This window comes from Heloderma suspectum, chromosome 3 (assembly GCF_057233095.1).
Source record: "Heloderma suspectum isolate Gila_16-S chromosome 3, 16-S_ref, whole genome shotgun sequence".
NCBI lineage: Eukaryota > Metazoa > Chordata > Lepidosauria > Squamata > Helodermatidae > Heloderma > Heloderma suspectum.
The window spans coordinates 225,842,853-225,868,065 of NC_139460.1; the positions used below are offsets into that span (position 1 = coordinate 225,842,853).

General features: G+C 44.7%; 1 protein-coding gene across 3 annotated transcripts; it reads left to right on the plus strand.

The window, feature by feature from the left end:
• Window positions 1-24,965, plus strand: RBP4 (retinol binding protein 4). 3 transcript variants are annotated; one of them, XM_084845849.1, is made up of 6 exons: window positions 1-175; window positions 12,769-12,915; window positions 16,656-16,792; window positions 17,532-17,638; window positions 22,187-22,399; window positions 24,454-24,965. In XM_084845849.1, the coding sequence occupies exons 2-6, from the start codon at window positions 12,784-12,786 to the stop codon at window positions 24,465-24,467; spliced, it is 603 nt and encodes a 200-aa protein (XP_084701975.1). In that variant the 5' UTR covers window positions 1-175; window positions 12,769-12,783; the 3' UTR covers window positions 24,468-24,965. The 3 variants fall into 3 exon arrangements, with proteins under 3 accessions (XP_084701975.1, XP_084701976.1, XP_084701974.1); XM_084845850.1 differs by lacking the exon at window positions 1-175 and adding an exon at window positions 10,831-11,098; XM_084845848.1 differs by lacking the exon at window positions 1-175 and adding an exon at window positions 12,450-12,530.
• The last annotated feature ends 248 nt before the right edge of the window (window positions 24,966-25,213 follow it).

The window sequence follows — 25,213 nt, forward strand, 5'->3', positions numbered from 1 at the left end:
GCATGGGCTTCGCAACAGTTTTCAATTTAAAATATTGTCTTTACTCTCTACCTGGATTAATTTTCCCTACCTGGACTTCTCTGAGTTCTACACTCTGGATTCTAGGAGTGGTCACTTTCAACCCTCCTCTGGGTCCACAAAGGCTTGGGTCCAACAAGGCTTGGGATCTGCAGAGGTAGCTATACAGTCCTTTTACCCCCCCCCCCTTTTCTCTAAAAGTTTGGACCATACTGCTATATAGGTGAAAGCTTCAAACACTGCATTTAACTAGTTTGGATTGGTGGAAGATTAAGTACAACTAAGTACAATTGAAACTGCTGCTGGGCTTACTTGGGCCTACTAACATTGCTTTGGGCCTAATAACATTGGGCCTACTGGGTCTACTAGCATTGGGTTTTTTAATAGGCTTTGTTGTTGTTGTTCAGTCGTTCAGTCGTGTCCGACTCTTCGTGACCCCATGGACCATAGCACGCCAGGCCTTCCTGTCCTGTGCTCTCTCCCGGAGCGTGCTCAAGTTCATATTCATTGCATCCGTGATGCTATCTAGCCATCTCATCCTCTGCCGTCCCCTTCTCCTTTTGCCTTCAGTCTTTCCCAGCATCAGGGTCTTTTCCAGGGAGTTTTCTCTTCGCATTAGGTGGCCAAAATATTGGAGCTTCAGCTTCAGAATCTGTCCTTCCAATGAGCACTCAGGGTTGATTTCCTTTAGGATGGACTGATTTGACCTCCTTGCAGTCCAGGGGACTCGTAAGAGTCTTCTCCAGCACCACAGTTCGAAAGCATCAATTCTTCGGCGCTCAGCCTTCCTTATAGTCCAGCTCTCACAGCCATACATTACTACTGGGAAAACCATAGCTTTGATTAGACGGACCTTTGTCGGCAAGGTGATGTCTCTGCTTCTTACGATGCTGTCTAGGTTTGCCATAGCTTTCCTCCCAAGGAGCAAGCGTCTTTTAATTTCATGGCTACAGTCACCGTCTGCCGTGATCTTGGAGCCCAAGAAAGTAAAATCTGTCACTGCTTCCATTTCTTCCCCTTCTATATGCCAGGAAGTGATGGGGCCAGATGACATGATCTTAGTTTTTTTAATGTTGAGTTTCAAACCAGCTTTTGCACTCTCCTCTTTCACCCTCAACAAGAGGCTCTTTAGATCCTCTTCGCTTTCTGCCATTAGGGTGGTATCGTCTGCATATCGGAGGTTGTTCATAATTCTCCCAGCAATCTTAATTCCGACCTCTGATTCATCCAACCCGGCATTTCTCATGATGTACTCTGCATATAAATTAAATAAGCAGGGTGACAATATGCAGCCTTGTCGTACTCCTTTCCCAATTTTGAACCAATCGGTTGTTCCATGTCTGGTTCTTACTGTTGCTTCTTGACCCTCGTACAGGTTTCTCAGGAGACAGGTAAGGTGGTCTGGTACTCCCATCACTTTAAGAATTTGCCACAGTTTGTTGTGATCCACACAATCAAAGGCTTTAGCGTAGTCAATGAAGCAGAAATAGACATTTTTCTGGAATTCTCTTGCTTTCTCCATGATGCAGCGAATGTTGGCGATTTGATCTCTAGTTCCTCTGCCTCTTCGAAACCCAGCTTGTACTTCCGGTAGTTCTCGGTTCGCATACTGCTGAAGCCTAGCTTGTAGGATTTTGAGCATCACCTTGCTGGCATGTGAAATGAGCGCAATTGTGCGGTAGTTTGAACACTCTTTGGCGTTGCCCTTCTTTGGAATTGGAATGTAAACTGACCTTTTCCAGTCTTGCGGCCACTGTTGAGTGTTCCAAATTTGTTGGCATATTGAATGCAGCACTTTAACAGCATCATCTTTTAGGATTTTAAATAGCTCGGCTGGAATACTGTCATCTCCGCTAGCTTTGTTGTTACTAATGCTTCCTAAGGCCCACTTGACTTCACTCTCTAGGATGTCCGGCTCAAGTTCAGTGACCGCACTATCATGGCTATCAGGGACATTCAGATCTTTCCTGTATAGTTCTTCTGTGTATTCTTGCCACCTCTTCTTAATCTCATCTGCTTCTGTTAGGTCCCTGCCTTCTTTGTCCTTTATCATGCCCGTCTTTGCATAAAACGTTCCCTTGAGATCTCCAATTTTCTTGAAGAGATCTCTAGTCTTTCCCATTCTGTTGTTTTCCTCAATTTCTTTGCATTGTTCATTTAAGAAGGCCTTCTTGTCTCTCCTTGCTATTCTCTGGAACTCTGCATTCAGTTGGGTATATCTTCCCCTTTCTCCTTTGCTTTTCGCTTCCCTTCTTTCGTGAGCTACTTGTAAAGCCTCATCAGACAGCCACTTGGCTTTTTTGCATTTCTTTTTCTTTGGGACGGATTTCGTTGCTGCCTCCTGAACAATGTTACGGACCTCTGTCCATAGTTCCTCAGGCACTCTGTCTATCAGGTCTAATCCCTGAAATCTATTCCTCACCTCCACTGTATATTCATCAGGGATATGATTTAGGTCATACCTGAAAGGTTTAGTGGTTTTCCCTACGTTCTTCAATTTAAGCCGAAATTTTGCAAGAAGCAGCTCATGATCTGAGCCACAGTCAGCTCCAGGTCTTGTTTTTACTGACTGTATGGAGCTTCTCCATCTTTGGCTGCAAAGGACATAATCAATCTGATTTCGATATTGACCATCTGGTGACGTCCATGTGTAGAGTCGCCTCTTGTGCTGTTGGAAAAGAGTGTTTGCTATGATCAGCATGTTCTCTTGGCAAAACTCGATTAGCTTTTGTCCTGCTTCATTTTGTGCACCAAGGCCATGCCTGCCTGTTATCCCGGTGATTTCTTGACTTCCTACTTTAGCATTCCAATCCCCTATGATGAAGAGGACATCTTTTTTTGGTGTTAGTTCTAGAAGGTGTTGTAGGTCTTCATAGAACCGATCAACCTCAGCTTCTTCGGCATCAGTGGTTGGGGCATAGACTTGAATTACTGTGATGTTGAATGGTTTGCCTTGGATTCGTACTGAGATCATTCTATCATTTTTAAGATTGTACCCCAGTACTGCTTTTCCCACCCTTTTGTTGACTATGAGTGCTACTCCATTTCTTCTAAGGGATTCTTGCCCACAATAGTAGATATGATGGTCACCTGAATTAAATTCGCCCATGCCTGTCCATTTGAGTTCGCTGATTCCCAAGATGTCGATGTTCAATCTTGCCATCTCATGTTTGACCACCTCCAGCTTACCTTGATTCATTGATCTGACATTCCAGGTTCCTAAACAATATTGTTCTTTACAGCATCGGATTTTCTTTTCACTGCCAGACACATCCACAGCTGAGTGTCCTTTCGGCTTTGGCCCAGCCGCTTCACTCTTTCTGGCGCTACTTGGAAATACCCTCTGCTCTTCCCCAGTAGCATATTGGACACCTTCCGACCTGAGGGGCTCATCTTCCGGCGTCATCTCTTTTAGCCTTGTGATACGTTCCATGGGGTTTTCTTGGCAAGAATACTGGAGTGGGTTGCCATTTCCTTCTCCAGTGGACCACATTTTGTCAGAACTCTCTGCCATGACCTGTCCGTCTTGGGTGGCCCTGCACGGCATAGCTTATGGCTTCACTGAGTTACGCAAGCCCCTTCGCCACAACAAGGCAGTGAGCAAGAGTTAAACTGTACTGTCTTTTGCATAGTGTCCACATATATTATCTTTGTAATCACTGCATGTTTCACATTTTACTTGTGTATATGATGTTCTTCTGCATTTAATTTTCTTTATAAACCAGATCTTAAGACTTCTCGTGTGGCATGATTTCATTTGTTTAACAACTTAAAAGTGTACTCACTGTTTTCCTGCTTAAGGTTTAAAATATATTTTCAAACATATTGAACTTCTAGATAGCTTTTTAGAAAGTAGGAATCTGTATTGGGACCAATGCTTTTCAACTTGTTCATAAAGACAGTGTGGCATAGTGGTTAGAGCGTTGGACTGGAACCTGGGAGATCTGAGTTTTAGTCCCCACTTGGCCATGAAGCTCACTGGATAGCTTTGGGCCACTCACTGACCCTGAACCTAACCTAGCTCATGCCGTTGTTGTGAGGATGAAATGAAGGAGGAGGATGCCCATGGAAGCTGCTTTGGTTCCTTCCAAGAGGAAAAAGGGCAGGACCTAAATGTAGTAAACACAAATGTAATAACAATAGTAGCAGTAGTAGTAATAATAATAAATTAACTGGACCTAGGACTAAGCAGCAAGGTGGCCAGGTTTTCTGATTACACCAAATTATTTAGGGCAGTTAAAACAAGTAGGGATTGCGAAGAGCTCCAAAAGTGTTCCAAACATCAACCCAGCAGCTATGAAAAAAGGCACATTCCATATATTCCAAGGCATAATTAGGAAAGGAATCGACTTGGTTGAGGGGGTGGGAAAATGCTGCAAGGCACTGATGTTTCAACACACTCTTAAAGTGCCCCTCCCCGATCCATGACTTTCTCGTTCAAGTCAGGAAAATACTGTATAAGGACAGTAATCTTCTCAGGACAATTTCTGTGTATTGAAACAAAAAGAAAAGTGCAGTGCAAACTTCCCAGTTACACAGGATTCTTTGTACAACAGAATCAGAAGTATGCCATATCATGCACTCAGAAATCTTCATTAATTTTTATCACAGAAGCTTCCACACTGCCAGTCATTTTTTCAAAACCACTAGTGAGAGATATAGATTGAAATTGTGTGCAACCCTATTTATTTAATGCATTTTATTCTGCCTTTTATCTCAAAAGTCTCCCAAGTTGACTTACAAAGATAGGAAATAAGACAGCCCCTATCCACAGGCTTACATTCTAAAAGACATAACACAAAAGAAAAGGAGATTGGGAGGGAGGAGGAAACACAGAGCCAAGATGGAGAAGCCATGTGGTGTAGCTGGTTCTCATTACACATTGCATGGTGCATACAAGTGCAAAAGGAGGATCATCGAATCAAACATGCTATAAAGGCTTTGGACAAGTCAAGTTTACAACCCAACAATCCACATGCACATTGAACTCCAATAAACAGTAAGTGAAGGCAATTCCTGCCTGCAAGCTTACAATCTAAAAAGACATGACACACAAGGAAAAAAGAATAGACAGGGATGAGGGGGGAAAATAGGGTGCAATCCTAGGCATGTTTATTTATTTATTTATTTATTTATTATTAAATTTATTAATCGCCCATCTGGCTGGTCACCCAGCCACTCTGGGCGATGTACAACATACCATAAAACAATTTAAAACAATAAAATTCTACCATAATTTTTTTTTTAAATACCCTAACCCACCCCAAATGCCTGCCTGAACAACCACGTTTTTAATGCACGACGGAAGCTCATTAAAGAGGGGGCATAACGGAGTTCCCTAGGGAGGGAGTTCCACAGAGTGGGGGCCACCACAGAAAAGGCCCTCTCCCTCGTCCCCACCAGTCTAGCTGTCCTGGCTGATGGGACAGAGAGAAGGCCATCCGAGGCTGATCTTGTTAAGCGGCCTGTCTGGTGTTGCTGGAGGCGCTCCTTAAGATAGGCTGGGCTGGAACCATATATGGTTTTAAAGGTCAAAACCAACACCTTGAATTTGGCTCGGAAAACAACTGGTAACCAGTGCAACTCCTTCAGCACTGGAGTGATGTGATCTCGCCGGCGGCTGCCTTTAATCAGGCGAGCCGCCGCGTTCTGTACCAGCTGCAGCTTCCGAACCGTCTTCAAGGGTAACCCCACGTAGAGCGCATTACAGTAGTCTAAACGAGAGGAGACCAGGGCATGTACTACCGATGGGAGCAGATGGTCGGGAAGGAAGGGGCGCAGCCGCCATATCAGATGGAGTTGATACAGCGCTGTCCGGCTCACAGCTGACACCTGAGCCTCCATGGACAGCTGGGAGTCCAAAATGACCCCCAGGCTGCGGACCTGGTCTTTCCAGGGTAGCCGTACCCCATTCAACACCAGGTCAACATCCCCCAGCCTCCTCTTGTCTCCCACCAAAAGTACCTCGGTCTTGTCAGGGTTCAGCTTCAGCTTATTCCTCCCCATCCAGGAGGATGTTTAGGCAGAAATAAGTTCTACAACTCCCAGCATTCCCCAGCCAGCCTTTCAGTAGGAATGGTGCTGCTTCCCACTCTCATCTCCCTCAGCACAGCATGCTGGAGTGGAATTTTTAGGCCGCCTTTAAGGGTACAACTTACAAGGGTAGAACTTACAGGATGCCTCTTTCATGCCCTCCCTAGCTGCAAAAGCAGGGAGGGGGGAGCGAGGAGGAGATCTGCTCCTCACCACCCCTCCCGCCCTGCACTGGATAGGCAGTCGCCCCTAGGGTCGGAGGTGGCCATCAATCTTGATAGGATTGCTCCCTCCAAATATAAAACTACACATGCTCAGAGTACTATTATTTTTTAATCAGGGTTGGCAAACAATTGTACACCATGGGTTGGTGAGGCAGGGGTGTGAACTTGTTCCTGTATTCCAAAGGCTGCTTTTCTGTGTGAGTCTGAGAATATCACGTGTCATTTTAATTATGATCATTATCATTGATGTTATGGTTTGGGGTGTTTTTGTGTATGTGTGTGAAAGGGGTGCATGTGCAAAGGGTTCCTGATGGCTTCCAAGGGATATAATCATCATTATCCTGATTACATACAAAGGGATGCCTATACTTTCTCCTGAGCAGTCCAGTCCTTACTTCTTACAAGTAAGATATGCATAATCTGAGGAGCTTTGGCTATTGGGCCAAATAAATAAATAAATAAATTTGTGCTGTGCTGCTTCTGAGTAGGCCTGCTCGGGTGGATGCTTTGTGATGAATTTTTGGATGCTTTCAGAACAAAAGCATGGATGCTGGGAGGCTTTCAGAACTTGTTCCTATATTCCAAAGACTGCTTTTCTATGTGGCTCTGAGAGTGTCAGATCTTATTTTAATTATTATCATTGTTATTATGGCTGTGTGAACTCTCTGCTCCCATTCATCATCTTAAGGTCACCTGACTCTCTGTGAAATGGGAGTTATTGCTAGAACAGGAGAATGTGTAGTACTTTTGTGTGGTTATGTGATCTCCCCCCCCCCCGTTTTGTGCCTCAGTTTTCTCCTTCTGTAGTATGGGTTGGAGATTCAAAGACTGCTCCTCATCTACTGATCCCCCTTGGCGCTGCCTCTTATGAGCCCTTGGCTATGCCTCTGCTGACTTGCTCTCCGTCTCACCATTCAGACTGGCCACCAGCCTCCATGGATGATAGTGGTGCTTAAAATTATGTATGGCTAGAGAAAGTGGATAGGGAGACATTTTTCTCTGTTTCTCATAATACTAGAACCCAGGGTCTTCCCAAGAAGCTGATTGGTGGGAGATTCAAGACAGATAAATGGAAGTACTTCTTCACACAGCGTGTAGTTAAACTATGGAATTCGCTGCCACAAGATGTAGTGATGGCCAGTAATTTGGATGGCTTTAAAGGGGCATTGGACAAATTGATGGGTATCAATGGCTACTAGTCATGATGGCTAGAGCTATCTCCAGTATCAGAGTCAGTATGCCTGTTTACACCAGTTGCTGGGGAGTATGGGCAGGAAGATGCTGTTGCACTCATGTCCTGCTTGTGAATTCTTCATGGGCAGCTGGATGGCCATCATGTGAACAGAATGCTACGCCCTTGGTCTTATCCAGCATGGCTCTTGTTATATTCGTATTAGAGATAGGACCCCAATGTTCAGAAGCACCGTACCTCTGATTGCAGAGAAAGACAGAGACAGACAGATAGAGCAGTGTGTGTGTGTGTGTGTGTGTGTGTGTGTGTGTACACCTTGGGGAGACATTTGCTCTTCAAAAACCAAGGAAATTCAATCATCAAAAAACCCTGCTGGTTTAAAAGACCAGACAATAAGGCTATCTCACATTGGTCCAAACTCCACAAGCCAGGACATTGGAAGTGAAGGCTGATGCAGGACAAGGACAACATGTCGTGGTGCATCCTTGCTGGTCCCAGGCACACCATCCTCCCAATCTGGATTTGGGACTGAAAGACCCAGGAAAAGTGTGGGTGCATGAAGGGTAAGTTGTAACCAAGCAGAATTTGTGACATTGCACAACATCATGACTGATCACAGGGCACATCAGAAAAGGCATCAGCCTTAGCTTCCAATTTCCTGGCTTTGTGGAGTTTGGACCAACATGAGATAGCCTTATTGTCTGGGCTTTTAAACCGGCAGGTTTTTTGATGATTGAATTTATTAAATAGCATGGGTGGCAAGATGTAACCCTGAGGGACACCATAAGCAAATGGCCACAGTGTCGAACAGTAATCCCCCAGCACTACCTTCTGAAATTGCCTCTCCAAGAAGGACCAGAGCCATCATTGAACAGTGGCTTCAAGTCCCTTGCCAGAGAGACACTTCAGGAGGTTACTATGGTTGATGGTATCAAAACATGCTGAGAGATCTAGCAGAACCAACAGGGACACACTCCCCCTCCCAATTCCTGGTGTAGATTGTCCACCAAGGTGACCAAAGCAGTCTCTGTCGCTAAACCAGGACCAAAGCCAGATTGAAGTGGATTTAGATAATCCCTGGAGCCACCACATGCTCCAGCACCAGAGAAATGGAATATTTGAGACTGGCCAATATCATACAATATGGTGAGGGTCAGGGAGGTTTTCTCAACAAAGTTCTCACCACCCATGGTTTTCTAGGCTTTCTCCCATCTGGGGACTTGCTTGGCTTTAGCAGCATAATCACCCACGTGCTCTCAGACGTTCTGAAACATGTTTAGCTTGGAGAGATTATTAAGGAGATATGAAGGGAAAAAAAAACAGAGTTGCTACATGGGGTGAACATGATGATCTGTGAAGTCATTTTGACCTCTGTGATACATTTTTCCTGCTTTATACTGAACATTTTTTTCAAAGCCATTTGTACAAATTTATTTGTTTTTATTGGCCAGAAAGAAACCGTCACAATGTCACCTCTTCTATCTCCTTAGTTGATCCTTTTGCCAGTAATGTTGCAAGAATTGTGGAAATGCAGATAAATACCCAATAACCATTATCCTGCTCATTTAAGTTTTTCTTAGGAATAATTAATAGTTACCTTTCCCATTTAACTATTAAAGTATTGGGTCATAACAAACAGCATTGCAAGGAACAGCTGTCATTCCCCTTTCTGGTGAGAAATTATGGGCATTGTCATCTCTCGTAGGCTTGGGAAGCCTGTTATGAGGACATGAAGACACTAATGGGCTCTACTGACCCTAGACACAAGTTGCCAACTGACCAGAAATAAACAGGCTTGGACTGCTCCTGTGCCGGTAAAAGCAAGTTGATATGATGATGATGATATTTATTTATACCCTGCCTTTTCCCCAGTACTGGGACACAAGGCGGCTTACAAAAATTAAAACATATACAATTAAAACATATGAAAATATACAAAAGTTAAAATATAATTAAACAACAATACAATTACAATTATATTAAAACATTAAAACAGCTTTTTAAAACAGCATTTAGCAGCTTACGCCCAGGTTCCAACTATGTCCCAAAGGCCTGCTGGAACAAGAATGTTTTCGCCTGCCTCCGGAAACACATCAAGGAGGGAGCCATCTAGCTTCCCGGGAAAGGGTGATATGCAGTGATCAGCAGGTGAAAATCTTCACAGGATAGAGATTAGTGTTGTCAGTCACTTGTTAAAGATTGCAGAACAAACATGTTGAAGGCTAGCAACAGGGTGTGTGTTTGTTTTAAATGGAAGTTCTTCACTAAATCCAGGGGATAAGTTCCTTCATATGGAGGGTCCTGTCACTTCTATTGTAAGAGTCGTTCTCTGTAAAGTGGGACAGATGATGAGGAAAAATTGCTGCTTCCAAAATAGTGTACGGTGCCTAGGTCTCCCCCATCCAAGTCAGATTTTGCAGTATACCACACTGGCTGTACTTTACTCTTATTTTTATTTGGAACTTGTCACAATATCTGAAACTTGATTCAGCCTCAGTGCTCACATTCAGCTCCAGTGCTCAGCCCCTGAACAACACAGAGGCTAGGTGAGGTCCAAACATCCAAAGGTGTCTTTCCCTTCTTTAAGGAAAATCAGCCTCTGCAGGCTATGAGTTTTAGGGCGCAATGCTAACTAGATAGGTGGCCACCTCCGAGCTCGGAGGCGACCGCCTATCCAAAGCAAGGCAGGAGAGGCACAGGGGGGATCGTTCCCTCCGCGACTCTCCTGCCTTGCTATTTTTCACTAGACAGCAGTTTTCGGCTGTCTAGCAGCCGGGGGGCCAACCGGGAGAGGAGGCTGCCATACAACACATTGGATATGTCTTATGCGCAGCTCTGCTGTCCCCGCCCTGGAACACCCCCCAGCCCCACCCTTTTTCAGTCGCTCCGCACTCCCCTTGCAAGCACGGAGGATGGGGCGGAGGCAGCGCGGACAAGGGGGACAGTCAGTTTTCCGGGAAATGACCTCGGAGCCCACGCTCCAAGGTCAGTTCCAGGAAATGAGTATATCCTATGGCCCTCTAGACAGTGTCTAGCGGCCATAGGATTGCTCTTTCCTGGAGAAATGGGAAGGGAACTGATTAACTTCCCCCACCCCTCTGCATCTGACCATTTTTTCCACAAAATCACCCCCACCCCCACTTGCTTTTCTACTTGTGGGATGGTGGTGGAGAGATACGAGAGATTCATCTAGTTTCAGCCTCACCATTGCTGTTTTCCTGCCCTGCTCTGGTTTACAGATCTGGAGAATATTTAACAGGGGTTTTCTAATGCTTCTAGAGATGTTGAAACTTCAGAATAAATATTGGCTATGAAGCAATGCAAAGTGCCTGAATAGGAGGAAAAACAAACCTTTTATATAGTAATAAAAGAAGTTTGACAACAAAGCAAAGGAGGGAAATGAATTTTAGGGATCCTAATTATGGACCGCGGTGGCTTAGTGGTTAGGACCGCGGTGGCTTAGTGGTTAAGACGCTGAACTGCGGACTGGAAGGTCGGCAGGTCAGCAGTTCGAGACCCGAGTGCTGCGTGACGGAGTGAGCTCCCGTCTTCAGTCCCAGCTTCTGCCAACCTAGCAGTTCGAAAGCAAGAAATTGCAAGTAGATAAATAGGTACCGCCTCGGCAGGAAAGGTAACAGCGTTCCGTGCACCTCGGTGTTCAGTCATGCCGGCCACATGACCACGGAAGCGTCTTCGGACAGCGCTGGCTCTTCGGCTTAGAAACGGGGATGAGCACCGCACCCTAGAGTCGGACACGACTGGTTGGGGACACCTTTACCTTTTTAATTATGGTTTACAGAGAAAGTCACCACAATTGTGTACCCCATGTCCATAATCATTGTGTATATGTATACCATGCTGTATTAAATTCCTCCTGCATCTGGAAGCTCAGAGCAAAATCCATGTTCTACCTGCAGTTGTTAATCTTCTGCATTCCAAACTAATTACAAACTATAAAGCACTTTGTCCACTGAAAAAACACTGTAGAACTGAGGGAAAGAAATAATATTTTTCAGAATAGATGAAACTTTACAAAGACCTTTCCAAAAGAAGATCATGAATATCACTCCTGGCTAATGGGGATATCAAAGAGGACTAGAAAGCTAATGGTGAAGCTGTTGAATTATGATCGCCAATGTCCTGTGTTCATATCTTGCCTATAACATTAACTCCTTTGGTGGTCTTAGACAAGCCACTCCCTCTGAGCCTCAGGACCACCTTCTGCAATTTTGGGATAATATTAACTTACTGTTCAGCTGCCTTCTTAACCTGGTGCCTTCCAGATGTCTTGGACTGTAACCCTCATCATCCCTAGACAGCCTGGCTATTGGCTGGGCATCATGGGAGTTGTAGTACAACACATCTGGAGGGCGCCAGATTGGGGAAGACTAAACTAGTGACTAATTTTCTGCCCGAATGGTGTGAACACTACTTATTTTTACAGAGGCAAAAATAACTCACAAAATCCTTCCTCTCAGAAAGGATTGTTTGTTAGCATCTCTCAGCTTGCTGGCATCTCTCACTCTCCCAGCATCAAGCCGATCTTGCCTCCTTGGTCTTGTGGTTCTTTCAGGCTGTGTAAACTAGAGAAGCATCATGATGCTCTGACTTGGATTCCTGCATTGAGCAGGGGGTCGGACTCGATGGCCTTGTAGGCCCCTTCCAACTCTACTATTCTATGATTCTGTGATTGTATGATCTAGTCTAAACAACCCAGGGAGGATCATGTGTTTGCTCCACATCATCTGCAAAGCCAGGGGCCTTGATCAAAGATCACTGCAGCTCCCCCTGCCTCCCTGATGCAGAGTTATGCAAGAGCTTTGTTTTGAGAAGAGCTTGACCAGCAGCTGGAATCAATCAAACTCCTGTCTCTCCCCACCTCCTCCTAACAATATTGATCTTCTGCCTGCTGGGTTTACCAAGGAACTGCTTCCCCCCTCCCAGTGCTATAAAACACATGCCCCCTGCCTCCCCTCCCATTTGTAGTGGACCCTGGCTGTTTGGATCTACATCACTCTCTGACGGACAAGAATTATCTGCAGTTCTTTGAGTCCCGCTTCCTGGTGATTATCACTCTTATTCCTGAAAGAAGATAGCTGCTTGGAAGGCCCGAGAGTGCCCGCCACCCTCCATAGAGGGGTCATATCATTTTACAAGGCTTTTAGGACCCTGACTAAGGGTTTCATGACCCTGCCAGCTTCACCCTCCTTATACTTTGAAGAGTCTGTCATCCATCGTTTCCTTTAGAGTTGGGAGATACTTCCCTTCTCTATTACAACTGACATTTTATATTTGTTGCAGGCACAGAGGAGCACGATGGGTCACGTAAGGGGAGTCCTTGCCTGGCTGCTGCTGGGGGCCCTGGCGTTGTTGGCCAGCACATGCCAAGCGCAGCGCGACTGCCGTGTGAGAAGTTTCAAAGTCCAGCAAAATTTCGACAAGTATCGGGTAGGTGTTTCAGTCCCTCTTTCCTTCTCTTCCAATCCCTGCATGTCAATACGGTAACCTGCCTGTAATTTACCCCTCTTGGATTCCAGTCCCTTAAATAGCATGATCAGAGGAGAAGGCATCCAGCTGTCTCCATCATGACAAAAAAACAAACACTAAACCATATCACGTGTTGATGAGCCATCCAAAGCCCTGCTGGACATCAGCAACATTAAAAAATTAGCCTGAGATATGAATACCTACAATACAGAGAAAGGAAGTCTAGTGCCCACCACTCTCCCTCTCTCTCCAGGGCTGAAGCAAAGGAAAAGAGGAAACCCATCAGAATGGTGTTGTTATATACACTATAAAGCAAAGACTTGGGACTATGCTTAGATTCTTTAGCTTTGATTGTTTTTTCATCAATTAATTGACCAGATCAGAACAGTGAATTGGCTAAGAACGCTGGCATTCATTCTATAAAGAATACAGAAATAATCTTTTGACTCCTATGCCCCTCATTTCCTGACAGGCTGCCTCATTGGCCTATGTAACTTGTGTTTGATCTTATAAACCATAAAAAATACTATAAAAACTAGATGTTGCTGGTTTAAAAGTTTGAAAAAAATAATTGAGTGTGAAAGATCTCTTGTGTGATGTCATGTTCTACTTCAGCCTTCCTCAGCTTGGTGCCCTCTAGATGTTTTGGACTACAACTCCCATCAGCCCCAGACAGCATGACCAGTAGTCAAGAGTGCTGGTAGTTGTACTGCAAAAGATGTGGAAGGCACCAGGTTGGGGAAGGCTGTTCTCCCTTATGGGTCACTCTGCTGGTGCCAAGCAAACCGAACCATGCGGAGTTTGTGATTGGGTCTGATGCCAGCATGAATGCTTACAACTCTATGCAGATGACATCCAAGTCCAGCCTTCCCCAACCTGGTGTCCTCCAGATGTTTTGGACTACAGCTCCCACCATCCCCAACCACTGGCCACAGTGGCTGGGTCTGGTGCGGAGGTTGTAGTCCAAAACCTCTGGAGATTGCCACATTGGGGAGGGCTGCCTGAGTCTGAACTTCTCTACCCCTGAACTGTCCCACCCCCACTCCAGCTCACGTCTCCAGCAGCCTTTCTGATATTTCTTTCTGTTATTTATGCTTCATCGTCATGTCAACAACTGAACTTATCTTCCCAGGACCTCCTCTCCCCCATAGACTTTGTTACCGCCCATCCTGTTGAGAGTGGAGTAAGCAAGTAACCTTGGCTTTATCTTCGTCTCCACTCTCTCATCCGTTCCTCATATTAAGTCCACTGACAACTCATGTCACTTCTCCCTTTACAACAGGGGTGCACAACTCTTTTGGCTCCAAGGCCTGCATGTGATGCTGGCTTGGCAGTTGGGAGCCGCACATATGCATCTGCACACATGCACACATCCCAGTGGTCCACTTTCCTTACTGGAAGGAAGTGGAGAGCTTTCTCTCCACTCCCTCCCCCAGAGAACCTGATACAGATGGCTGTTTCCTTGCTGGTAGTGGCTGTAGGGAAAGAGCGATCTGTATGAAATTGGCAGTGAGTGGGTGGGAATTCAGCAACAGTGGGGGGGGGATCAGGGCACCCCTAGGGGGCTGCACATCAAGCCTTGGGGGGCACTTGCAGCCTCTGGCTGCAAGTTGCGCATCCCTGCTTTACACAGTGCACCATCTGTATCCCCTTGGCAAAAACTCTGGTTCATTCCTGTCATCTCTCGCTTAGACTACTGCAGTCTTCTCTCTGATCTCACCCTTGGTCCCCTAATGTCTCCCCAGCACTGTGTTGCCAAAAATAATTCACCTTTCCCATTGTTCTGATCATGTGCTGCCCCTCCTTAAATGCCTACCTTGGCTTCCTGTCTGCGCCTGGATTCAGCACAAACAGAAGGTCCTTTACCCTTAACTCCAAAGCCCTCCATTGCCTTGTCCCTTTTCATCAGTCTCCACCATCCAAAGTTTTTCTGCTCTCTCAAAAGACTTCACCCTTTGCCCTTTCTCCATATGCTTGGAAGTGCCCCCTAGAACATCTTGTGGTGCCACCTCTCTTGCTTCCTTCAAATCCCTCCTTAAAGCCCACCTTTTCTGTGCAGCCTTTGCCTCAGCTCCCTGGTTCCCTGCATCCTACTGTAACTGAGCATATAACTCAGCCTAAGCACGTGCAAGTGATGCCATCGCGTGTTGTTTCCCTGTTTACTCCTACTTCCAGTTAGGGAATTGGAAAACTGCTGTTTTCCCTGTGCCAAATTTCAGCTTGTAAGCTCCTCCAGGCAGGAACTTGTCGTCTTCTACCCAACATGCAGCCTGAGGGTAACATGTGTCTCCCTGGCCCTTTTTGTGCTCCCCCCCCCGCACTGCCACCAAATTTGCTGTGGCGATGGCAAAAAAAAGTGGCAGTTTGCTGCTGAAATTCAATGGCACAGCAGCAAAAAAGAGGCAATTTTTAATTAAAACGAGCCCAGGGAGAGGTGGCCTTTTCCTGAAGCAGAATTGCCCTCCTGGACGCCCAGAAGTTGCCTACTGCTGACGTATTCACTGTAAAGCATGAGGCCTTACAGGCTATCTTTGCCCCTCCTGCAAGCAAGAGGATTCATAGCTTTTATTGTACAGCTATGATCTGCAGCAGCTAAAGCCAGTCTGATTGGCTGCCCTGCACAAAGGGCAGCTACACTCTCCCTACTTACAGAAACAAATTCCGAAAGGATAGCTATGTCAGTTTCTTGCAGAAGTCTCTTTGGTGGTTTGTCTGAATTGTGTCTTGATTTTAACTAACTTTCCTCCTTTGTTCTTGCTGTTCTGTTAAATAGCATATATATTTGGACATTTCAGCCTGGGATATCTAAAATCAAAACAAGCCGTTCAGTAAGGGCTGGATCTTAAGTTTTCTTATCAACAGCTTGAAAAACATCCACACTGAACTCTGTTTTTGTTCCTTTGTTTGATGACATCACATATCATCCAAAACGTCGTCATCCTAATTTCCAAAATATTCAGCTGACACAATGAAAGTTGAGCATAGAGCCCTATACTTGAAGGCACACTTGAAGAAATTGAGGCTTCAGGTCTGTAAGGCATTAAATGTGTGGGTCCTATCTACATAGGGCAGGGATAAGCAACCTGGTGCCCTCCAGAGGTCTTGGATTACAACTCTCACAAGCCCCAGCTAGAAGAGCGAATGGCCAAGGATTATGGGAATCATAGTCCAAAACCTCTGGAGGGCACCAGTTAGCTACTTTTGACCGTATGGTAAAAAAACCCAAGGTTACCAAGTTATGGATACCTATCTTATGTGACTGCCTCTCCCTTTTAGGATTCTGTGAATCCCCCCTTAGAATTTTCACTGGCTTTATCAAAACTCTTTGGCTTTCCTCGGAATTCATCAAGCGTTTCTTCCAAGCAGGAACCATCAAGTTCATGTTGAATTTCACTTTAGCCAAAATTTGCTGAGAATCCAGAGAATTTTGCTAGCCTTACTGAAAACATTTTGGGACTTCCCTTGAAATTCCTCAGATTCCCTTGAAATTACATCTGAACGGTTTCCACCCCTCAGTTTGCTTCTTACTTTTATTTGGATTAAATTTTGGTAGTAATTCTGTTGCCAATTCTGTAACTTGGGAACAGATCCCAGCAGCCATGACCCTAGCAGGTTGCACTTATGTTTCCTTTCCACATATTGCATCTCCTAATCGCCTTTTCTAAGCAGGCCTGATAAAACCTTTCCTTCTCCTTCTGCAGTACAGTGGAGTCTGGTATGCCATAGCCAAGAAAGACCCAGTAGGATTGTTTCTTCAGGACAACGTGGTAGCCCAGTTTTTTGTTGATGAGAATGGGAATATGACTGCTACCGCCAAGGGCAGAGTGGAGCTCATGGGGTGAGTCAACCAGCCCCTTTCTGTTTCTGCTGCTTCCCTCACAGAAGGGCCAGCTCTATCATTAGGCAGAGCGAGGTGGCCGCCTTAGGCAGCTGAATATGGGTGTTATAAAGGGCAGCATGCCATTCATTTCTAAAATTTATTAGTATTGTATTTTTGTTGCCAAAGCTGGGAACAGGTGCTTGTGGGGTTTTCTGCTTCAAGTGCCAAAATAACTTGGGTATCTAGGGCCTTGGGTACTATCAGGGCTGGCCCTATCATTAGGCAGAGTAATGCAGTCTCTTCAGGTAGCAGATGATGGGCAGTGTGGAAGAGACAGAGGCAGCAGCTCCGTGGGTGCTCCCCTCTGTTGGAGGACAGAGCCGTGCATTCCATCTGCCCTCTGAGCTAGCCTGCTCTCTAGTGAGGTGGAGGATGCTGTCCCATCACCAGTGTCAAGGAAGATCCAACTGTTCCATCCAATCTCTTGGTGGAATTGGGAGGGCCATCTTGTCCTTCACCTCCAGCAGCAAAATGTTTGGGTCTAGCCCTGGGCACTATGCACCTTGACTCTGGGTCGGGGCTGGAGGCACCATTTCCTCTTTCACTGAAGGCAGCCTCATGTCTTGAGCCAGCCTTGCCTAAGAGGATCTTGGGTGTCTAGTACTTACCTATTTGACCCTTTTTCTCCCATTTGTAAGCACACCCTTATGCTCAGATCTACAAGGCTGACTGTATCCACAACTCTCCCTCTTTTCAGTGGCTGGAACTTGTGTGCTGACATGATTGGCACCTTTGTAGAGACAGAGGATCCCGCCAAGTTCAAGATGAAATATTGGGGTGTGGCATCCTATCTCCAGAGAGGAAGTGAGTCCATATTTTCTAGCTTTTGTAATATAGAAAAGGAACTAACAGCGCAATCCTAGACATGTCTGCTCAGATGTAAGTCCCAGTTGAGTTCAGTGGGGCTTACTCACAGGGTATAAGATTGTGCCTCATACATATCAGATAGACAATGTACTTGATGTCAAAGGTCATGTCCTCATTTGCCTCCATAACAACTTCAGAAATAATTTGCAGTTTTCTTGAATCGTTTGATTTCTTCTTCTTCTAGAGTTTGAATCTACTTTGTTCTTCTTAGAATATTGAAGGAGGATTTTATGGCTGCTTGAACTTTCTCTTTTTTGGTTTGATCGGAGAGGTCATCTATCATTAACTCGGGTCTGGCCTGCACATACATCTGAATGAGGTAGCAGAATGCTGAGGTGGTAGAATGGACTCACTGAAGGGGGCTCAGTTTTGAGTGCTCCCCTGTGAGAAAAACTCCCTGAAGGTAGAAAACTAGCATAGCAGGAAATGGCTGGGTTAGAAGCTACTCGCTTTCAGTTTTCAGAGACTTGGTTATGTGCGTGGGAACATTCAGAAATGATATCTCAACCTGTCACCCGAAGTGGCACCTCATTCTGATATATACAGTCAGGGCCAGAAATATTGGAACAAGGATAACTGTTTTGGCTGTTGGTCTCTGCACACCACCACATTGAAGTTGAAAGGAAACACACCCAGGTGGGAGTGAAGTCAGGACTGTCAGCTGTATTTCAAGGGGTTTGACAAAAGTGGGGCACTAACCATTCAGGAAGTACAGCCAGTGGCATACACACACACCCATCATTGGTGGCTTATAAGTAATGGAACAAACCAACATCATTTCAAACTTGAGGATCGCCTTTAATACCTGGATGAAAATCCTTTGCAGTCAATGACTGCCTGAAGTCTGGAACCCATGGACATGACCAAATGCTGAGTTTCCTCCCTCGAGATGCTTTGCCAGGCCTTTACTGCAGCTGCCTTCACCTGCTGCTTGTTTGTGGGTTTTTCTGCCTTCAGTCTTGTCTTCAGTAAGTGAAAAGCATGCTCTATTGGGTTGAGATCAGGTGACTGACTTGGCCATTGAAGAACATCCCACTTCTTTGCCTTGAGAAACTCTTGGGTAGCCTTTGCTATATGTTTTGGGTCATTATCCATCTGCAATATGAAGTGGCTTCCTATCAGTTTGGCAGCATTCGGCTGCATCTAAGCAGAAAGTATAGGCCTATACACTTCAGAATTCATCCTGCTGCTTTTATCAGCAGTCAGGCCATCAATAAACACCAGTGACCCGTTCCATTGGCAGCCATACATGCCCAGGCCATAACACTGCCTCCACCATGTTTGACAGATGATGTGGTATGCTTTGGATCATGAGCTGTTCCTTTCCTTCTCCATACTTGTCTCTTCCCATCATTCTGGTACAAGTTAATCTTGGTTTCATCAGTCCAAAGAATCTTATGCTAGAACTGGGCAGGCTTTTTTAGGTGTTTGCTGGCAAAGGCTAATCTGGCCTGTCTGTTCTTGAGCATTACCAGTGGTTTGCACCTTGTTGTGAAGCCTCTGTGTTCACATTCATAAAGCCATCTCTTGACTGTAGATGTTGAGAATGACATGCCTACCTCCTCAAGAGCGTTCTTGACCTGGCTAGATGTTGTGAAAGGGTTCCTCTTTACCCTGAGCAGAATTCTGCGGTCATCCACTTTAGTTGTCTTCTGTGGTCTTCCAGGCCTTTTGCTGTTGCTGAGCTTGCCAGATAATTCCTTCTTTTTCAGGATGTTCCAAACTGTTGTGTTGGCCACTCCCACTGTTTTTGCTATCTCTCTGATGGGTTTAGTTTGTTTCCTCAGCCTAATGATGGCCTCCTTCACTCGCATGGGTGCCTCTTTGGACCTCATGTTGGGAGTTCCAGTGAACAGCTACCAAATGCAAATGTAACACTCAGAACCACCTCCAGGCCTTTTATCTGCTTGACTGGTCATGGGGTACCCAGGAAACAGGCCACACCTGGCCATGCAGCTGCTTGTCAGCCATTCGTTCCATTACTTATGAGTTACCAACGATGGAGGTATGTGTATGCCACTGGCTGTCCTTCCTGAATGGTTAGTGCCCCACTTTTGTCAAACCCCTTGAATTACAGCTGGAAGTCCTGACTTCGCTCCCATCTGGGTGTGTTTCCTTTCAACTTCAATGTGGTGGTGTACAGAGACCAACTGCCAAAACAGCTATCCCTGTTCCAATATTTCTGGCCCTGACTGTATGTAGACTCCACATTATAGGCATATTAATATTGGGCTCCATTCTTCTGTTTGGGGGATTCATCTGTTTAGAGAGCAGGGCATCCATCACTTTTTACTTGATGCTTATATCAAATTCTGATACATGGGGGAGAAACTTGTGCTTCTGCAGACTCTTCAGATTGCTTTTTAGGGTGCAATCCTATGCACATTCAGACAGAAAAAAGTCCTACAACTCCCGCCATTCCCAGGAGTTGTTCCCAAGGTTCCCCCATGGCTGGCTGGGGAATGCCGGGAGTTGTAGGACTTTTTTCTGTCTAAACATGCATAGGATTGCACCCTTAGGCTACTCTGTGGTGATGGTGCTGTACCTGAAACTGTCAAAATACGAACCTCCAAACATAGATGGAAGATTGGATGGAACCCTGATGATCTGTAACGTTTGCTTTAACAGTTAAAAAGGGAGAATGAATGGATGACAGATGAACAAAGGGAAGAGGACATGTGTATGTTCTTATGATTGCATGTGTTTGTGTGAATTGGTGTGTGTGTGTGTGTGTGTGTGTGTGAGAGAGAGAGAGAGAGAGTGAATGGAAGAATATAAATAGATTATGGATGAATGAAGGGAAGAAGGGATGCTTGTGTTTGTGTGAATGAATGTATGTGAGAGAATGAAGATAAGAGAATATGAAGATGATGGATGGACAGATAGATGGCTGGATGAAGGAAAGAGGGTGTGCTTGTATGTTTGTCTGAATGGATGTGTGTGAGAGTGGGAGGAAGAGAAAGAGAAAAAGGGGTGTCCCACCTACCCTGGCTTTGCCCCCACCCCACCCATTTTTGTCTTTGGCTCTGCATGCCACTTTTGGTATGTGGCATCCTAGCCACTTTTCTATGAGGAAAGGTGGCCCTCGATCCCTGAAAAGATTGCCCACTCTTGCTTTAACTCAATTGGACAGTCCCTCTAGGAGGTCTTCTCTTACGCTTCTCCTGTGGTGGACATTTAGATGGAAGATTAGATGGAACTCTGATGAACCCTGACAGTTGCCCAGTGGGTGCTGAGCAGTCTTGGTGTTTGAGAGATGGGTCCAGTCCATTGCTGCATGAAGGGATATTGATAGGATTTATTAACATTGATTAGGCATGGGATGAGGGCTTTCCACGATTCAGCAATAAGCTGGTGGATTATTCACATGTGTGACTTTCACCCTCCACCTTATTATTTAGAGTTTTCGTATTCTTTTTCCCAAGAAAAGCTTATACCACAATAAATCTGTTAGTCTTTTTTTTTTTTTTTGGCAGCAACAGGCTAACTCTGGAATTCATAACAGATGTTTGGGGGAAGCCATTTTGCCCTTTTTTTCTTCCCCTGTCAACAGGTGTTCAACCTTTGGCTGCAACGAAATCAAAATATTCAGCTTCCTAAGGATTCAAGAGTCCAAAGGGCTACTGCCTTTATCTGTGTTATCATGTTAAACATTAAATACCCAAATTTGGTGCATCCCTTTTATTGGATGTTTTCAAATGCTGGTTCTGCAGGATGACTGTGACTGAAGAAGCTGCTAAGTAGCCACCTCTTTTGTCCTTTTGATGGCTTTGAACAGGGCTGGCCCAACAAGTAGGCAGCAGATGCTGGTGTGTGTGTGTGGGGGGGGGCAGTGGCAACACTGGCCATTCCACTTCAGCCCCCGACTTCCCCTTCCCTTGGAGGACAGAGCTGTGCCTGCCACTCTGCCTGACCTTTTGCCATTAATGTTGTGGTGGGGGAGGGAGGAGGAGCCATTCTGTCCTTTGCCTCAGGCAAAGGACAAGATGTCTTGCACCAGCCTGGGTTTGAATATAGAGCGTTACCCAACATTTATTTATTTGTGGATCCCAGGGCCTTTTCAAATATTAAAATGGACAAACCTGGGCTTCCCAGTTGCTACTCAACAGTGGGCTTAGTGAAGTATGTGATACATGTTTGTCTAAACATATATTCCCATTCAGTTGTCCCCAATAATTTTTGTTACACTTACATTTTTAATATACACGGTTAAACATCTAAGCTAAGGTGCATATCTAAAGAAATGTGTGAATTCAGCTCTTTCCAATCAACACTTTCCAATATGAAGATTAATCTCTGTGTCTACGATAAAAGGTATGTATTTTTAAATGTGTTTTTAAATGTCCAAATTGCAACAGGGCATCTTTTTCACCATATATCAAATACACAGATCAATTCTCATTTCACAGAAAAATGTGTGAAACAGCCTTTGAAGTACAGAGCAGTGAGATGGAGTTTTCTTAATTCTTTTATGGTTTCTCCTAGATGATGACCACTGGATAGGGGCTACAGATTATGACACATTCGCTTTACACTACTCCTGCCGTGTGCTCAATGACGATGGCACTTGTGCTGATAGCTACTCCTTTGTCTTCTCTCGGTCCCTGTCTGGGCTATCTCCAATAGCCCAAAGAATTGTCAGGCAAAAGCAAATAGAATTCTGCTTAGAAAGACAATACAGGCTGATTGTTCATGATGGTAAGGCATTTTTCACTACAGTTTTACAGAAGAGCTGGGTGAAGGTGGCTGGGTAGAAAAGGAGCGGTTGAAACCCGAGCCAGATTCAAGGGTTTGTTGCTCTGAACAGTTTGGGACCAGGTTACCTCATGGATCACCTCCCCCAATATAGACCCCTTAACTCACTAACATAATTGGAAGAGGTCCTGCTGGTTGTACCACAACCTGCAGATTGCCATCTGGCGGCAACCTAGAAGTGGGCTTTCTCCATGGTGTCACCCACTTTATGAAATGGCCTCCCCCTAGATATGTGGGAGGGACAAAGTATGGCATGTTTTAGGTGCCATTTAATGATGTACCTTTTCAACCAGGCCTTCCCTGACTGTGCTGCCCAGTTTGTTAGCTCTCTTAGGGAGCAATCCTATGCATGTTTAGACAGAAGTCCTACAACTCCCAGCATTCCCCAGCCAGTAACAGAGGCAGTATGTCTATGTATACAAGTTGCTGGGGAGCATGGGCAGGAGGGTGCTGTTGTACTCATGTCCTGCTTGTGGATTCCTGGTTGACAGCTGGTTGGCCACTGTGTGAACAGAATGCTGGACTAGATTGTCCCTTGGTCTGTTCCAGCATGGCTCTTATGTTGTTCTTATGCATAGGATCGTGCTCTTACTGTAATGTTTTTATTGAGGTTGTTTATTTTTTATTTCAAATGTTTTTAACTGAGATGTTTTGTTTTTAAATGTTTTAACTGCTTTGTTTTTATTATTTTGAAAATGTATGTTGTAAACTGCTTCAAGATGTCTTTTAGATATAGTCAAGTAGTCTAGAGATTGACTGATTTAATAGTGCAATCCTATGCACGTTTAGAAAGAAAAAAAGTGCTACAGCTCCCAGCATTCTCCAGCTAGCCATGCTGGTTCAGGAATGCTGGAAGTTGTGGGACTATTTTCTGTCTAAACATGCGTAGGATTATGCCCTAAGTAAATAATTCCAGTGCTGCTAGGAAACTGTTTTTCCTACACAGAGAAGCTCCTTAACAAAAGGCCACAAGTCCTAAACCCCCTGCCTGGATCTGGCTGATTCCTTAGCTCCCTGTTCCTCAAGTCTTCTCTTTTCTTCCTGCTTCTTGAAGTGTCTAATACAGGATAGCAGCAGTACTATGGAAGAATGACTAACCGAGCTAGTGGAAGTTCTGCTGATAGGAACAAAAAAATATAGCACACCTCAAACGTCGTGAGGTTCATGGAATAAGTAATATCCCAGAAATTGGTTCAATTTTAAAAAAATCACCCCTATTGAATTCAGAAATCTGCAACAACATAAATGAATTCATACCAGGAAATGTGGTTGCTGTTTTGGTGCATCTAAATAAATATTTAAAATATTGAAAGCTTGATAAACCAAACATTATGGAATGCGTACAATATATTTTAAAATTTTCTTTCTGCTAAATGTAATAGACTGGATTAACTGTTGTCCAGTCTTCAGCTATAAATCCATAGGCTTTGGATACAATAAACTAACAACAAAATTAAATTACAAGAAACGGATTGGGAAAATTGTGTAAGAATATTTGCCAGCATTGAGAAGTTCAATATGTTTCATCATTCAGTATTGTTTCTATGACCCAGTTTGCATATAACAGCAGCAACAGGGTTGGCAGGGGCTGGATGCCTCCTCTGGGCTGTGTCTCATCCACCCCTTATCTAGACTGGTTAATGTCCACCCCTTATCTAGATTTTATCCTGACTGGCTAATGTGTTTTTAAGAGCTGCATAGAGAGGGAATTCTGCCAGTTCTGGTTTCTGCTGTCACTGCAGCATTGTAATTTGGCGACTCTGATATGAGAGAACAATGAAACCAAGACACAATGGCCATTGGTAATGTTGCTTACCATGGTGAGAGTTAAACTGATACTTAAGGCCAGCCTAATTTCTCATCTTGGTTTGAAACAGCCAGCCAGTTCTTTGGCTACAATCTTTTCTAGTACCATATTATTATGACTAACATGTTGCCTCAATTTTCTAATGTTGGCTCAGAAATTTTATCAAAGCTTTTGGTCTGTTTTCTTTTAGGAACCTGTTCTTAAGGAGAACATATTATTTTAGGAACCTGTCCTTAAGAAGAAAGGAAACTGTTCTATAGTTGTAAAGTTTATAAACTGTTTTGTGGAAAGTCCTTCAAACAGGTTCATTTCGATTTTGAATATATATATCGGAACCATTGCATTTACCTTGCCATCAAGTGAGTGGAAGTTAATAAACTGAGATTTGTGGAACTGCATATTGCTTGCGTTGCAAACACATTTTCATGCATTTAAGTTACATAATTAGCATCTTGTATAAACCAAACGTTCTTTAATTGTATTGTTTAGAATTATAAATCCAAAATTGTAGTAACTGAGTAATCCCTGCTTATTTTGATGTTGGGGTTGGGGTGTTAACGGTTTTACCAAGTTACCAATCTCAGGTTTTGAAGTTTACTTTAAAAAATAAATAATGCAAAGTATGCATTTTGTTGCTTGTTTTTTCAACAGTGCATTTTAATGCAATGTATTAAAAGCTCCCCCCATCCCCACTGCCAACGTGAAGCAATGGCTTGAAGTTTCATAAGTGATCCACCAATGCTGTCATACTGGCACAGCCTCACTGACTCAGTGGCAGGATGCCCGGGGTCATGCCACTCCCCCATGCCAGTGGCCACAGGGCAGTACCCTGTGATGACACAGTACATGCCCTACACTGACCACTCTGAGATGCACTGACTGTAACTCCACGAAGTCAGCTGCGACTGGCTTAGAGCAATTGGGATAGTACCAGACATGAGTAACTTGAT

Coding starts and splice junctions, on each gene's coding strand:
- RBP4 (XM_084845849.1), top strand. CDS start 12,784: ATGGGTCACGTAAGGGGAGTCCTTGCCTGGCTGCTGCTGGGGGCCCTG. Junction 16,793..17,531: donor GGCAGAGTGGAGCTCATGGG/GTGAGTCAACCA, acceptor CCCTCTTTTCAG/TGGCTGGAACTTGTGTGCTG. Junction 17,639..22,186: donor ATCCTATCTCCAGAGAGGAA/GTGAGTCCATAT, acceptor GGTTTCTCCTAG/ATGATGACCACTGGATAGGG.